This window comes from Mustelus asterias, chromosome 2, assembly GCF_964213995.1.
Source record: "Mustelus asterias chromosome 2, sMusAst1.hap1.1, whole genome shotgun sequence".
Classification (NCBI taxonomy): domain Eukaryota; kingdom Metazoa; phylum Chordata; class Chondrichthyes; order Carcharhiniformes; family Triakidae; genus Mustelus; species Mustelus asterias.
In genome coordinates this window covers 42,949,836-42,963,176 of record NC_135802.1, presented here as the reverse complement: position 1 = coordinate 42,963,176, position 13,341 = coordinate 42,949,836, and the positions used below count along the sequence as shown (strand labels likewise).

Genomic DNA, 13,341 nt, shown 5'->3' with positions numbered 1-13,341 from the left:
CATACCACATACATACCACCCTCTGTGTAAAAAAGGTTACTCCTCAGGTTCCCATTAATTAGTTCCCCTCTTAACTTAAACCTATGCCCTCTAGCTCTCAATTCCCCAACCCTGGGAAAAGACAGAGTGCATTCACCCTATCCATGCCTCTCATGATCTTTTCCACCTCTATAAGATCACCCCTTTGCTCCAAAGCAGGAAGTCCTAGCCTGTCCAATCTCTCCCAAAACTCAGTCCCTTGAATCTTGGCAACATCCTTGTAAATCTCTTCAGCACTCTCTCCAGTTTAATGACATCTTTCCTATAGCAAGGCGACGAAAACTGAACACAATACTCCAGGTGCTGCCTCACCAATGTCCTGTACAACTGCAACATAACTTCTCAACTTTTATATTCAATGCCCTGATGAAAGCCAGAATGTCAAAAGCCTTTTTTCACTGCCCTATCTACCTGTAACTCCATCTTCAGAAACCGTGCACCTGAACCCCAGGTCCCTTTGTTCCACGATACTCCCTAATGTCCTACCATTCACCGTGAATCTCCTACCTTGATCTGACTTTCCAAAATGCAACACATCACACTTACTTGTATTGATCTGATTACCTACCCATTCTACCAACTTGGCTATGTCCTTTTGCAGTTCGACATTGTTCCCTTCATAGTTTACGATACATCCAAGTTTTGTGTCATCCACAAACTTTGAAATTGTACACTGCGCAGCCAAGATCTAGATTACTAACACATATCAGGAAAAACAAGGGTCCCTAAATCGACTCCTGGGGAGCACCGCTGCAAACCTTCCTCCAACCTGAAAAATATCCATTGACCTTTACTCTCTGCTTCCTATTGTTCAGCCAATTTTGTATCCATGTTGCTACTGTCCCTTTTATTCCACAATCTATAGATTTTCTCACAAGTCTGTTGTGTGGCATTATATCAAATGCCTTCTGGAAGTCTATGTACACCACATCAACAGCATTACCCTCATCAACCCTTTTTGTTACCTCTTCAAAACACTCGAGGAAGATAATTAAACGTGATTTCCCTTTTAGAAATCTATGCTGGTTCTTCCTAAGCAACACACCTTTTTCCACGTGACTACTAACTCAATTCTAAATACTTGTTCCTGGAAGATTGCCCCCAATTGACTCGTCTGTAATTGCTGGGACTATACTTACAATCTTTGTTGAACAAGGCTGTAACATTTGAAATTTTCCAGTCCTCTGGCACCTCTCTTGAGTAAGAAGTCTCACAACACCAGGTTAAAGTCCAACAGGTTTATTTGGTAGCAAATACCATAAGCTATGGTATTTGCTACCAAATAAACCTGTTGGACTTTAACCTGGTGTTGTGAGACTTCTTACTGTGCTTACCCCAGTCCAACGCCGGCATCTCCACATCATGACCTCTCCTGAGTCCAGAGAAGACTGGAAGATTGTGACTAGTGCCCCTGCAATTTCCATTCACATTTCCTTCAATGTCCTTATTATTGACCACTTAAGCGTCTTTTACGACCATAAGACCATAAGAAATAGGAACAGAAGTAGGCCGTTCAGTTCCTCAATTCTGCTCCATCATTCAATGGGATCATGGCTGATCCAACATTCCTCACACCCATTTTCCTGACCATTTCCCATAACCCTTGATTCACTTGCTGATCAAAAATCTATCTATATCAGCCTTAAACATACACAAAGACTTTGTCCCCACAGCCCTCTGTGGCAAGGTGTTCCAAAGACTCACAATCCACTGAGAGAAGAAATTCCTCCTCATCTCAGTCTTAAACTGATGCCCCTTTATTTAGAATCCATGCCATCTGTTTCTAGACTCTCCCATGAGGGGAAACATCCTCTCAGCATTTATCCCATCAAGCTCCTTAAGAATCCTATAGATCACCTCTCATTCTTCTAAATTCCAATGAGTAGAGTCCCAACCTGTTTAACCTTTCCTCATAAGACAATCCCTTCACACCGGGGATCAGCCTAGTGAACCTTTACTGAGCTGCCTCCAATTAAATAATATCTTTCCTTAAATAAGGAGACCAAAACTGCTCAGTGCTCCAGATGTGGTCTCACCGGTACCTCGTACAGTTGCAGCAAGACTTCCCTACTCTTGTACTCCAACCCCCTTGAAATAAGGGCCAACATTCCATTAGCCTTCCTGATTACCTGCCACACCTGTGTGCTAGCTTTCTGTGTTTCATGCACAAGTACCCACAAGTCCTTTTGTGTTGCAGCTGTCTGCAGTTTTACTTCATTTAAATAATACTGTTCTTTTGTTCATCCTTCCAAAATGAACTTCATATTTTCCCACATTAAACTGCATTTGCCAACTTTTTGCCCACTAACTTATCCTATCAACACATGTTTGTAAATGGTTTATATCCCTCTCACAACTTGCCTGTCCACCTATTTTTGTCATCTGGAAATCTGGCCATAATACATTCACTTCCTTTCTCTGAGTCATTAATATATATTGTAAAACGTTGTGGTCCCTGTGGAACCCCACTGGTTACAGGTCACCAACCTGAAAAATAACTCCTTATCCCCTCTCGCTATTTCCTGTCCATTAGCCAATTCTTCGGCTTCAACCCTTAGGCTGGCAGGAGGAGTTCCAGGTATGGAGGAAGCCCAAAATAATTGGGTTCAGGCCTTGGGCATGAAGTCAGGAACTTACATCAGGAGACCCCTTTTAACTTTGGGTAACACCCACCCCGCCCCCCCCCCCACCCCGCCCCAAGGTCTGGTAGCCACTGGACCTCCCTTCCCTCCTGGCATCTCCCCAACATTCCAATCCCCCACTATCCACCATCTAGGCTTCTCACCAACAAAACTTCTCTCTTCCTGAAATCCTGGGAATGAGGCACTGGTGACTGCAAGTAGTCCCAATCTTGTCCAGCTTCTGGCTCTACAGGGACCAGAGAGCTACTGGTCAATCAGATTGGGTGGCAGTTCTCTCAGGTAGGACTTCTTTCCTAGCAAAGGGCAGAAAAGGTGGATACAGCCAATTGACGCTCGTTGGAGAATGAAATTGCTGCAGGGCAGTGTGTTGGGGAGGGGGGAGCTGTGTCTGTTCCCTGCTTACTCTTCAGATAGCAGGACGGAAACCCTGCTAATCTAAAAATTCTGGCCATAATCAAATCACCTTATAAACAGTTTAGAGAAGGTTCATGGGACTCATGCCTGGGTGTAGGGCTTGTCTTATGAAGAAAGGTTGAACAGGTTAGGCTATACTCATTGGATGAATGAGAATTGGTCATATTGAAACATATAAGATTTTTAGGAGACTTGATAGAGTAACTACCTGGAGGATGTTTCCTCTTGTGGAGGTACAGTAAGAAGTCTCACAACACCAGGTTAAAGTCCGGCAGGTTATTTGGTATCATGAGCTTTTGGAGCTCTGCTCCTTCATCAGGTGAGTCCCGATGAAGGAGCAGCGCTCCGAAAGCCCGTGATACCAAATAAACCTGTTGGACTTGAACCTGGTGTTGTGAGACTTCTTACTGTGCCCACCCCAGTCCAACGCTGGCATCTCCACGTCTTGTAGAGGTGAGTGAAACTAGAGGTCAAAGTTTAAAAATAAGAGGTCTTTTAAGACAGAGATACAAACATATGAACATACAAATTAGGGCCATGAGTTCCAAAGAGAGTTCCTTTAATTTAAGAGAAAAAAAATCTTATATCTGTCTTAAATGAGTGACCCCTTGTTTTTAAACAGTGGCCTCAAGTTCTAGATACTCCTACAAGAGAAAATATCCTTTTCACACCCAACCTGTCAAGATCCCTTAGGAGCTTCTATATTTCAATCAAGTCAACTTCTAATCTTCTAACTTCCAGTGTAGACAGACCTAGCCTGTTCAATCTTTCCTCTTAATACAACCTGCCCATTTTTATTCATTCTTGGGACATGGGCATCGCCAGCTGGCCAGCATTTATTACCCATCCCTAATTGCCCGAGAGCAGTGGCTCTGGAGTCACATGTAGGCTAGACCAGGTAAGGACTTCCCTAAAGGACATCAGTGAACCAGATGGGGTTTTTCGACAATTGACAATGGTATCATGGTCATCAATAGATTCTTAATTCCAGATTTTTTTATTGAATTCAAATTCCACCATTTGCCATGGCAGGATTTGAACTCAAGTCCCCAGGACATTAGCTGAGTTTCTGGATTAATAGTCTAGCGATAATACCACTACGCCATCGCCTCCCCATTGCAGGTATGTCTAGTAAATCTTCTCTGAACTTTTTCCAAACATTTACCCCTTTCCTTAAATAAGGAAACAACACAGTACTCCATATGTGGTCTCCCCAATTGCTTGTATAACTGAAGCATAATCCCCCTACATTTGTATTCCATTCCCTCGCAATAGACCATAGCATCATAGTAACTTTCCTAATTACTTGCTGTACCTGCCTGCCAGTCTTTTGTGATTCATGCACTAAGACACAAAAATCCATCTCCAACTAAGAGCTCTGCAATCTCTCAGCATTTAGTTAATATGCTTCTCTTTCATTCTTCCTGCCAAAATGGACAATATTACATTTGCCCACAGTATACTCCATTTGTCCGATCTTTGCCCACTTAACCTATCTGTATTCCTTTGTAACTTCATGTCATCTTCACACCTTACATTCCTATCTTTGTTTCATCAGCATATTTAACAACCATACCTTCAGTCCCTTCGTCCAAGTCAATTTTAAAATTTGGGGTCTCAGCACTGATTCCTGTGGCACACCACTCGTTACATCTTGCCGATCAGAAATGACTATTATTGCCTACTCTCTATTTCCTGTTAGCTAGCTAATGTTTTATATTTAATATTTTTATATTTAATATTTCCATGCCAATATGTTACCCCCTTCCACCATCAGCTTTTATTTTCCACAAAACCTTATCAAATGCCAGACTCAGTCCACTCCAATTTCAATCTCTTATATTGATATTTCAAGGTGAGCAAGCTGGATTTGAATCCACAACCTTTGAACACAAACAGTACTACTCAGTGATGCCCCGCACATGTTAAGTTCTTCAGCATCCTTTAGAAGCTCTGGATATAATTGCCACTGATGCTGTTGCCTCTAATTCACCGGTCCTTGATGTGTCTCAGAAATGCTGCCTCCTGGAAGAACTATCTGCATTTGCTTTGTGAATTAATTCACAATTCTCTTTTTCATCTTCTCCAGTTATTTCATTCCAAACCTTCTTACTATGCTGAAGATTTTACCTTTAAACATAACAGTGTGGATTAAAACAAGGTTATCTGCTTGAGGGAAATTAGTTCTTGCAGATTGCTCTGTATGTTATCATGACACGTGTATACAATTGCACTGAATTCATTTCTATATCATTTTAGCATTTGTCTGTCTGCCTTCAATGGTTTTTACATGCTCATCACATCCTGAGCTCCAATTTTACTTTTGTGACTTTTTCCCCCCCAATAAGTTCCTTTGAACAGCCAACATCAAGTTCACTTTCTCTGTTACATATTGCACTCTTAGGAGCGCATTTTCCCTTTCTGCCCGACACAGGAATTGTAGTGGGCGAGGGGCGGACCATGGAAAGGTCCGTTGACCTCAGGTGGGATTTTCCGGTTTTGGGGTGAACACAGTTGGAAAATCCTGCCCTTAATGTTCAACCCCTATTGTTCCATCAATGAGGTGGTGACTTTTGTAGCTTAAGTCTTATACTAGTTGAGTATGTTGTGCCAAAATTTGCTACCAAAACCAGTGACAGTTTCTCAGAATAAACCAATGTTATTGATACACAAAGAATATTTAACATTTTGTACAATACATTATATCAATTGCCATTTACAACAATTCCTTGTCAAATGAAATAAAAGGGAAATCTTGTGATGATAATGAATTTAAATTGTAACTTTGTTATTCAATTGTCATATAAGGATTTCTTCATTTTGGTGCTTCCAGACATGTATCCTTCAAGTATGGAATTTGTAGATATTTTATATGGGCAACTATTTCGCAGATCAAAAATGTAACAAGATTTGCATAACAATATAGCACTTTACTTGTTTCAGACAGATACATAATAAATTTATTACCGAAAAAGAGAAGTTAAAAAAATTAATTTCGTGGAATGTAGATAAATTTATGTTTCTCAATCTTGTCAATATCTTGTTCTAGTTTTTTCATTTTGGCCTCAAGTCGTTCCTTGTGAAGTTGCTTGGAAATAGTATCTATCAATATGGAAAGACTTTGATAGGCATGATTCAGTTCCGCCCAGTTCTGCTTTAGTCCCTGAAAGGTTGCCAGAAATAGAAAAACAGATCAGCACACTGTAGCTTAGCTTGAAATTAAAATTATTTTTGTTCAGCTACCTTAATATCACCAGATAATCAAACTAAAGGCTGGAATTCTCTGGCCGTTCACGCCAACGGGATTCTCTGGTCCCACCGGCAGTGCATCCTCACCCGTGAGTTTCCTGCCAGCGTGGGGTGACATCCATGGGAATTCCCATTGACAGCAGTGGGACAAGAGAATCCCACTGTTAGCAACTAATGCGCCACCTCCCGCTGGCGGGAAACACATGGCTGGGAGGCTGGAAAATCTCACCCAAAATGTCCAGAGTTTACTCTTCTTTAAGGGCAGGGTTAATAAGGCATGACTCTTTAAACCAATTGTTAAGAAATGTAGTTTACGGCAATGTGGGGGAGGGGGTGGTCATACTGAGGGTGTGTCTGGGAGGGTCCTGATGCCCTGATATCGGTGACCCGTGTTGGTGTGGTGAGGGGGAGAGGAGGCTGACAATGCTGCCAATGTTTGAGGGTGGGGGGGGGGGAGAGAGAGAGAGGTGGAAAAAGGTCTCCCAGTTCAGTAGGAACTGAACGCAATAGTGCCCAAGTGCTCTAAAGCTGGTTTCTGACCCCCTGCCCGTCGCAAAGCTCCCAACCGTCAAAGATAATGACGGAGCGCTGGAAGATTACAGTGCCGAGCGCGCCCAGAAGATCCGTGTGGACTCTCATTTTCACACTGTAATGACACTTAGAATTCTTCTGGGAAAATTCTGCTCATTACGAAATTGGATAATTCTTGCTAACCGATAACACAGTGTTCCGCTCATCTTCAGTCAACATTTTCATGGAACCTTGCTGTATTCGTTCCTTTACATAGGCATCATATTCCTCCTGTGCTTTCTTCTCCTCCTCAGTCCGTTTAATCAGATAATCTGGAACTTTACCAAATTCCTGCAAGTGAAATAGCCCAGATTAATCTCATGTGTTTCTCGGCATCCTTTTTTGTTTTATTGTGGAATTAATATTAGATATAATAATTAGATATGCAAAACTATAGGTGCTAAATGCAGGGGTTTCTAGGGTTTCAGAAGTAAAATTCTGGAACATGTGTCCATTGACTTAAACAGATTTCATTCTTCAAGGTTTGTATGTGCCATGCAGTTGAATACAAATACTTCGTGTCATGACTTAACATTGTAAAATGTTAGTTAAACTTCTCTAATTAGAATTTTAATGTTAAAAGGTCATCATCTATCATCTACCTGTCACACTTTTTGTTACTGTCAGATGACTAGAAGACTTTCTAATAGTACTACCATTCCTAAATAACACTCTTCTTTAATAATTACTTGTTGTTGCACTAGATGGCATTGTAAATCATTCAATTGCTACCTGAAAAAATTTCTTCTGATATTTCTTTTCATCAGTAACTATAAATTTTAATGACCAAAATATGCAACTGGACCTTTAAACCAGAAAGAATTTCAAATAACTACATATCTCACAAAAATAGTTCAATTTGTTCATTGATATTTTGTCACTTTTGTACCCTTGTTGAAGTTTTTACTTGAAGGCCTCAGCCTCTGTCAAATGTTGGACTTTGAATTGATTGTTCTTTTGCTTGGTGCTGAAAGTAGAGTTTGAATATTGAGCAGGCACAGGGTACTTAATATTCCACAACGCATCAGCAGTCATATTTCTCTTCAATTTCTACTGGTTCAGTCCACTTATCTTTCACAATCATTTGAAAATAAACTGCAGGACAAATTTGAAAGCTTTATTCAGGTTCAGTTTGTGTGTTATAAGAGGAAGCATGAAGAGGCTTTAAACTGAGCAACATAGGAGCAGGAGTAGGCCGTCTGGCCCTTTTGAGCCTGCTCCACCATTTGTTAAGTTCGTGGGTGATCTGGTTGTGATCTCAACTTCACCTTCCTGTCTGCACCAGCCCCCCCGCGCCAAAACTGACTTCCTTATCTATCAAAAATCTATCTAACTCAGCCTTGAATAAATTCAATGACCCAGCCTCTGGGGGAAGAGAATTCCACAAACTCACAATCCTCTGAGGGGGAAAAAAAATAATTCCTTATCTCCACAATGAACTGTGCTCCTGGTTCTAGTCTCTCCCACGAGGAAACATCCTCCCGGCAGCCGCACTATCAAGTTTCCTCAGGATCTTGTATGTTTCAATAAGATCACCTCTCATTCCTCTAAACTTCAACAACCCCAACTTGCTCAACCTTTTTTCATAAGATAAAGTCTTCCTCCCAGGAATGAGTCCAGTGAACCTTCTCTGAACTGCATTGAACGTAATTCTATCCTTCTTTCAAATAAGGAGACCAAAACTATACACAGTACTCCAAATGTGATCTCACCAAGGAATGGTAAATAGGAGATTGAACTGATTACGCATGCGCTGTAGCTTTTGTCTCATGTTCTACAAACCTTTGAAGATATATTAATCTTACAGACATTCAGCATCTTTTGCAATGTTAAATGCACCTTGTAGTTAGAGCTTAAGTAACAAATGCAATGGTAGAAATAGCAGTATCAGTGGGGTCAGTATGGCTGAAGCCCAGGTTTGCTGAAGAAATGATGGAGTCATGGAGCAGAATTTTAACTGCCAAAGTGAGGCTAGTCTGGGTGCTGGCAGAGCGGGGTGGGGTGCAGAGGGCTAGCTGAAGATCTACAAAAGTGGTATGGAGTCGGGAACCTGACATCATCTTGTTCACTTGAGTGTAACCCAGACAGCTTTGTATGCAAGCAGGATACCCCTGTGAGCTGTCGGGTATTAAGATATTCCAAGAAGCAATTAGATCATCAAGCAATGCAAGGGCTTCCTGAGCTTTGTCCAACTTGCTAGGGATCCATTAAATGAGAACATAGCAGGGATTCATTGAACAATGAAACCGATTCGCTGGGACGCCTTTCCACACAGTGTTGTGGCTAGCCTCACTGAAAGGTTTTATTCAGAGGCAGTTCTGAAAAGCAATCATATTCAACTCAATTCTCTGTCCACAGATGCTGCCAGACCTGCTAAGTATTTCCAGTACTTTATGTTTGTCTTTCAGTGAAAGGCTTGTTGCGCTTGCAAGATTAGTTCCGAGAATCTGATTTCACTACTTTGAGGGTCATTTGGAACTTTTGGAAAGTACTTTCAATTGCCTTGGAGTTTACTCGCCTTCATCTCAATTCTCCTGCTTTGAGCCTTCACTCATAGAAGCAGCATATGCAGCAGCAGCCTGGACCCCTGATGAGGAGCAACCGGAAGCAGCCATACCAGCAGCAAGGAGCCACAACAAACGCAAGAACACCAGTAACAGCAGGAGCGTCAGTAACTCCAACAATGGCTGTCTTTTCCCCAGTCACTTACCACTCCACAGGACAAAGGGGGATGGAGGATAGTTGGAGTTAAGGGTTCAATTCGAAGGCGGTGAGACTCCCCAGCACAGAGCATAAAGACAGAGTGTACTTGTCAATATTATAGAGCAACAGTGCCCCACGATACTGACGTTTTCGTAGCAGGTTATTTCTGGCACCTGCAGTCTCATGGAAGCAGACCTGCTTCCAAGAGGACAGGTGGACAAGCATTTCCAGTAGTCATCACTTCTCAGAATTTCTTTGTTTTCAGCTAGCGACATCTCCGGAATCTCACATTCTGCTGCCTATAAATGCATCTCTCACTCCACACATGCCTCATTGTCCAATGCTGCCACATGTGCATTTTGACATGTATGAGGTCAATCAGACACATACGGCAATTGGTTTCATTAGAATAACCTCACAGAATCCCTACAGTGCAGAATGAGGCCATTCAGCCCATCCAGCCAGCACCGACAACAATTCCACCTCGGCCCTACCCCCATAACTCTATGCATTTACCCTGCTAATCCCCCTGACACTAAGGGTTAATTTAGCATGGCCAATCCACCTAACCTGCACATCTTCGGAGTGTGGGAGGAAACTGACGCACCCGGAGGAAACCCACGCAGACACAGGGAGAATGTGCAAACTCCACACAATCACCTGAGGCTGGAACTGAACCCAGTTCCATGGCACCGTGAGGCAGCAGTGCTAATGACTGTGCCATTGTGCCGCTGCCATTGCGGAGGTTGGATCCTCTCAGGTACAATGAGTTATTGATTGCAGTCACGTGGCATTCAAGACATCTCCACTCAGCAATGAGTCTTCAACAATTACATGGGATTCCATTCCCTCACTGTTCAGATAGTTTCTGACCACCAAAAGGTTATCATGCATGTCTGCTCTAGTTATCCAGGCGGCTATCATGATTCATTCACTCGAGCAATCTCTCCCACAGGTTTACGGCCTTCCACACAGTGTCATTGGCTGGCTCCTGGAAGAGGAGACTTGACCAATAACTCCTGTGAGGAAGCTTACGAGTGAATCAGAGCAGCAGCTACACGGCCACAAAGGCAATAACCGAGCAACAGATCTGAAGGTGCCCTGCAACGTGCCCCAAAGGCCTCTCGAATGGCTGTGGTCTGTTGTGCCTTTTTCAACATTGTGCCACAGAGTCGTCGAGCTACAGGAAGAGGAAGGTGCAGAATTGGCATCCTCCTCCTCTGAGCAGCCAGATATGGTGCCTGCAGCCATGCACTTGACTGCAAGAAAAGCCTGTGATGGCCTCATCCAGCGATGCTTTACATAACCTGGGTGCGTGAAGAGGTCTAACACTGCCATCAGAATGCTGTCACCAAATATTTGCCACATCAGCTCCACTGCTGACATTGTGTTTGCCACTCAGCTGATCTCCAAGAATGTCATCCTCCAATGTGGCCAGGGTGGCTATGGTGTAGATCCATCCGGAGTAAAGGTTTGCATTTACTGAAGTGAGCAGACTTGATTTGATGTCTCATTCAAAGGATGGCATCTTCAATGTGGCAGTTCTTTAGCACTGCATCGAGATGTCCACATGGATTAAGGGTTCAACTCTCTGGAATTAGGTTTGAATCTATGATCTTCTGATTCAGAGGTCAAAGTGCCAGCTGGGCCAGGTTATATAATTGACCCTGAACAGCAACGCATACTCTTCTTCCATTCTGTAGACCGAGTGGTCAGATGCTGCCATGATGACATGGTCACAGGTCAGGAGTGTGAAAGTTCTGCCCAGGAATGCTGTCTTCAATGGTCTCAAACAGGCATTCACCTCCACTGGTGCTATAATACTTTAATGTTTGAGCATTCGTACTTATAGCAGCAGACTCCTCTCAACGCGAACTTGGTGCAGTCTTTTTTTTATTCATTCATGGGACATGGGCATTGCTGGCTGGCCAGCATTTATTGCCCATCCCTAGTTGCCCTTGAGAAAGTGGTGGTGAGCTGCCTTCTTGAAATCCCACAATGCCATTAGGGAGGGAATTCTAGGATTTTGACCCAGTGACTGTGAAGGAACGGCGATATATTCCCAAGTCAGGATGGTGAGTCGCTTGGAGGGGAACTTTCATGTATCTGTTGCCCTTGTCCTTCTAGATGGAGGTGGTCGAGGGTTTGGAAAGTGCTGTTTAAAGATCTTTGGTAAATTATTTCAGTGCATCTTGTAGATAGTACACACTGCTGCTACTGAGCATTGGGGATGGAGGGAATGGATGTTTGTGGATGTGGTGCCAATCAAATGAGCTGCTTTATCCTGGATGGTATTAAGCTCCTTGAGTGTTATTGGAGTTGCACCCATCCAGACAAGTGGGGAGTATTCCATTACACTCCTGACTTGTGCCTTGTAGATGGTGGACAGGCTTTGGGGAGTCAGGAGGTAGTTATTCACTGCAGTATTCTTAGCCTTTGACCTGCTGTTGTAGCCACTGTGTTTATGTGGCAGATCCAGGTAAATTTTTGGTCAATGGTAACCCCAAGGATGTTGCCAGTGGGGGATTCAGCGATGGTAACACCATTGCATACAGAATGGCAGACCAAAAGCCTTTGCTTCAAGGACCTCTCACTGACACCAAGACATGTTATGCCCAAATTGAAAAGGAACTCCTTGCTTTAGTCTTTGCCTGTCATAAATCTCATGATTTAGAAACATAGAAAATAGGTTTCTAAACCTATTTAATTCAGAAATAAATAGGTTTAGAAACCTATTTCTATGAGTAGGCCATTCGGCCCTTCAAACCTGCACCATCATTCAATATGATCATGCACTTTCAGTATCCCACTCGATCCCTTATCTAACGAATTGGTCCCAACAGCTTTTTGCGGTAGAAAATTCCACAAGTTCACAACTCTCGGAGTGAAGAAGTTCTTCCTCATCTCAGTCCTGAATTGCTTACCCCTTATTCTTACACTGTGACCCCGAGTTCTGGACTTCCCCAACATTGGGAACAGTCTTCCAGCATCTAGCCTGTCCAGTCCCATCAGGATTTTATATGTTTCTGTAAGATCCCCTCTCATTCTTTTAAATTCCAGTGCATATAAGGCCAGTCGCTTTTCATACGTCAGTCCTGCCATTCCAGGGATCAGCCTGGTGAACCCTTGCTGGACTCCCTCAATAGCAAGAATGTCCTTCCTCAGACTAGGAGACACAAACTGCACACAGTACTCAAGGTGTGGCCTCACCAAGGCCCTGTATAACTGCAGCAAGACATCCTTACTCCTATACTCGGCACGGTAGCACGGTAGCACAGTGGTTAGCACTGCTGCTTCACAGCTCCAGGGTCCCGGGTTCGATTCCCGGCTCGGGTCACTGTCTGTGTGGAGTTTGCACATTCTCCTCGTGTCTGCGTGGGTTTCCTCCGGGTGCTCCGGTTTCCTCCCACAGTCCAAAGATGTGCGGGTTAGGTTGATTGGCCAGGTTAAAAATTGCCCCTTAGAGTCCTGGGATGTGTAGGTTAGAGGGATTAGCGGGTAAATATGTGGGGATAGGGCCTGGGTGGGATTGTGGTCGGTGCAGACTCGATGGGCCGAATGGCCTCCTTCTGCACTGTAGGGTTTCTTTTCTATTCTATTCTATACTCAAATCCTTTTGCTATGAAGGCCAGCATGCCACTAGTTTTCCTCACTGCCTGCTGTACCTGCATACCAACCTTCAGCGACTGTTCCACCATGACACCGAGGTCAAGTTGCACTTCTC

At 43.3% G+C, this 13,341-nt stretch overlaps 1 protein-coding gene across 1 annotated transcript in view; it reads right to left on the bottom strand.

The window, feature by feature from the left end:
• Positions 1-6,084: 6,084 nt before the first annotated feature.
• enkur (enkurin, TRPC channel interacting protein) overlaps positions 6,085-13,341 on the bottom strand; it is a 30,148-nt gene continuing 22,891 nt past the window's right edge. Inside the window, exons 4-5 of the mRNA XM_078200273.1 lie at positions 7,059-7,205; positions 6,085-6,258 (exon numbers count right to left, since the gene is read on the bottom strand). Coding sequence (XP_078056399.1) covers positions 6,085-6,258; positions 7,059-7,205 — 321 coding nt within the window. The remainder of the gene's footprint in view (positions 6,259-7,058; positions 7,206-13,341) is intronic.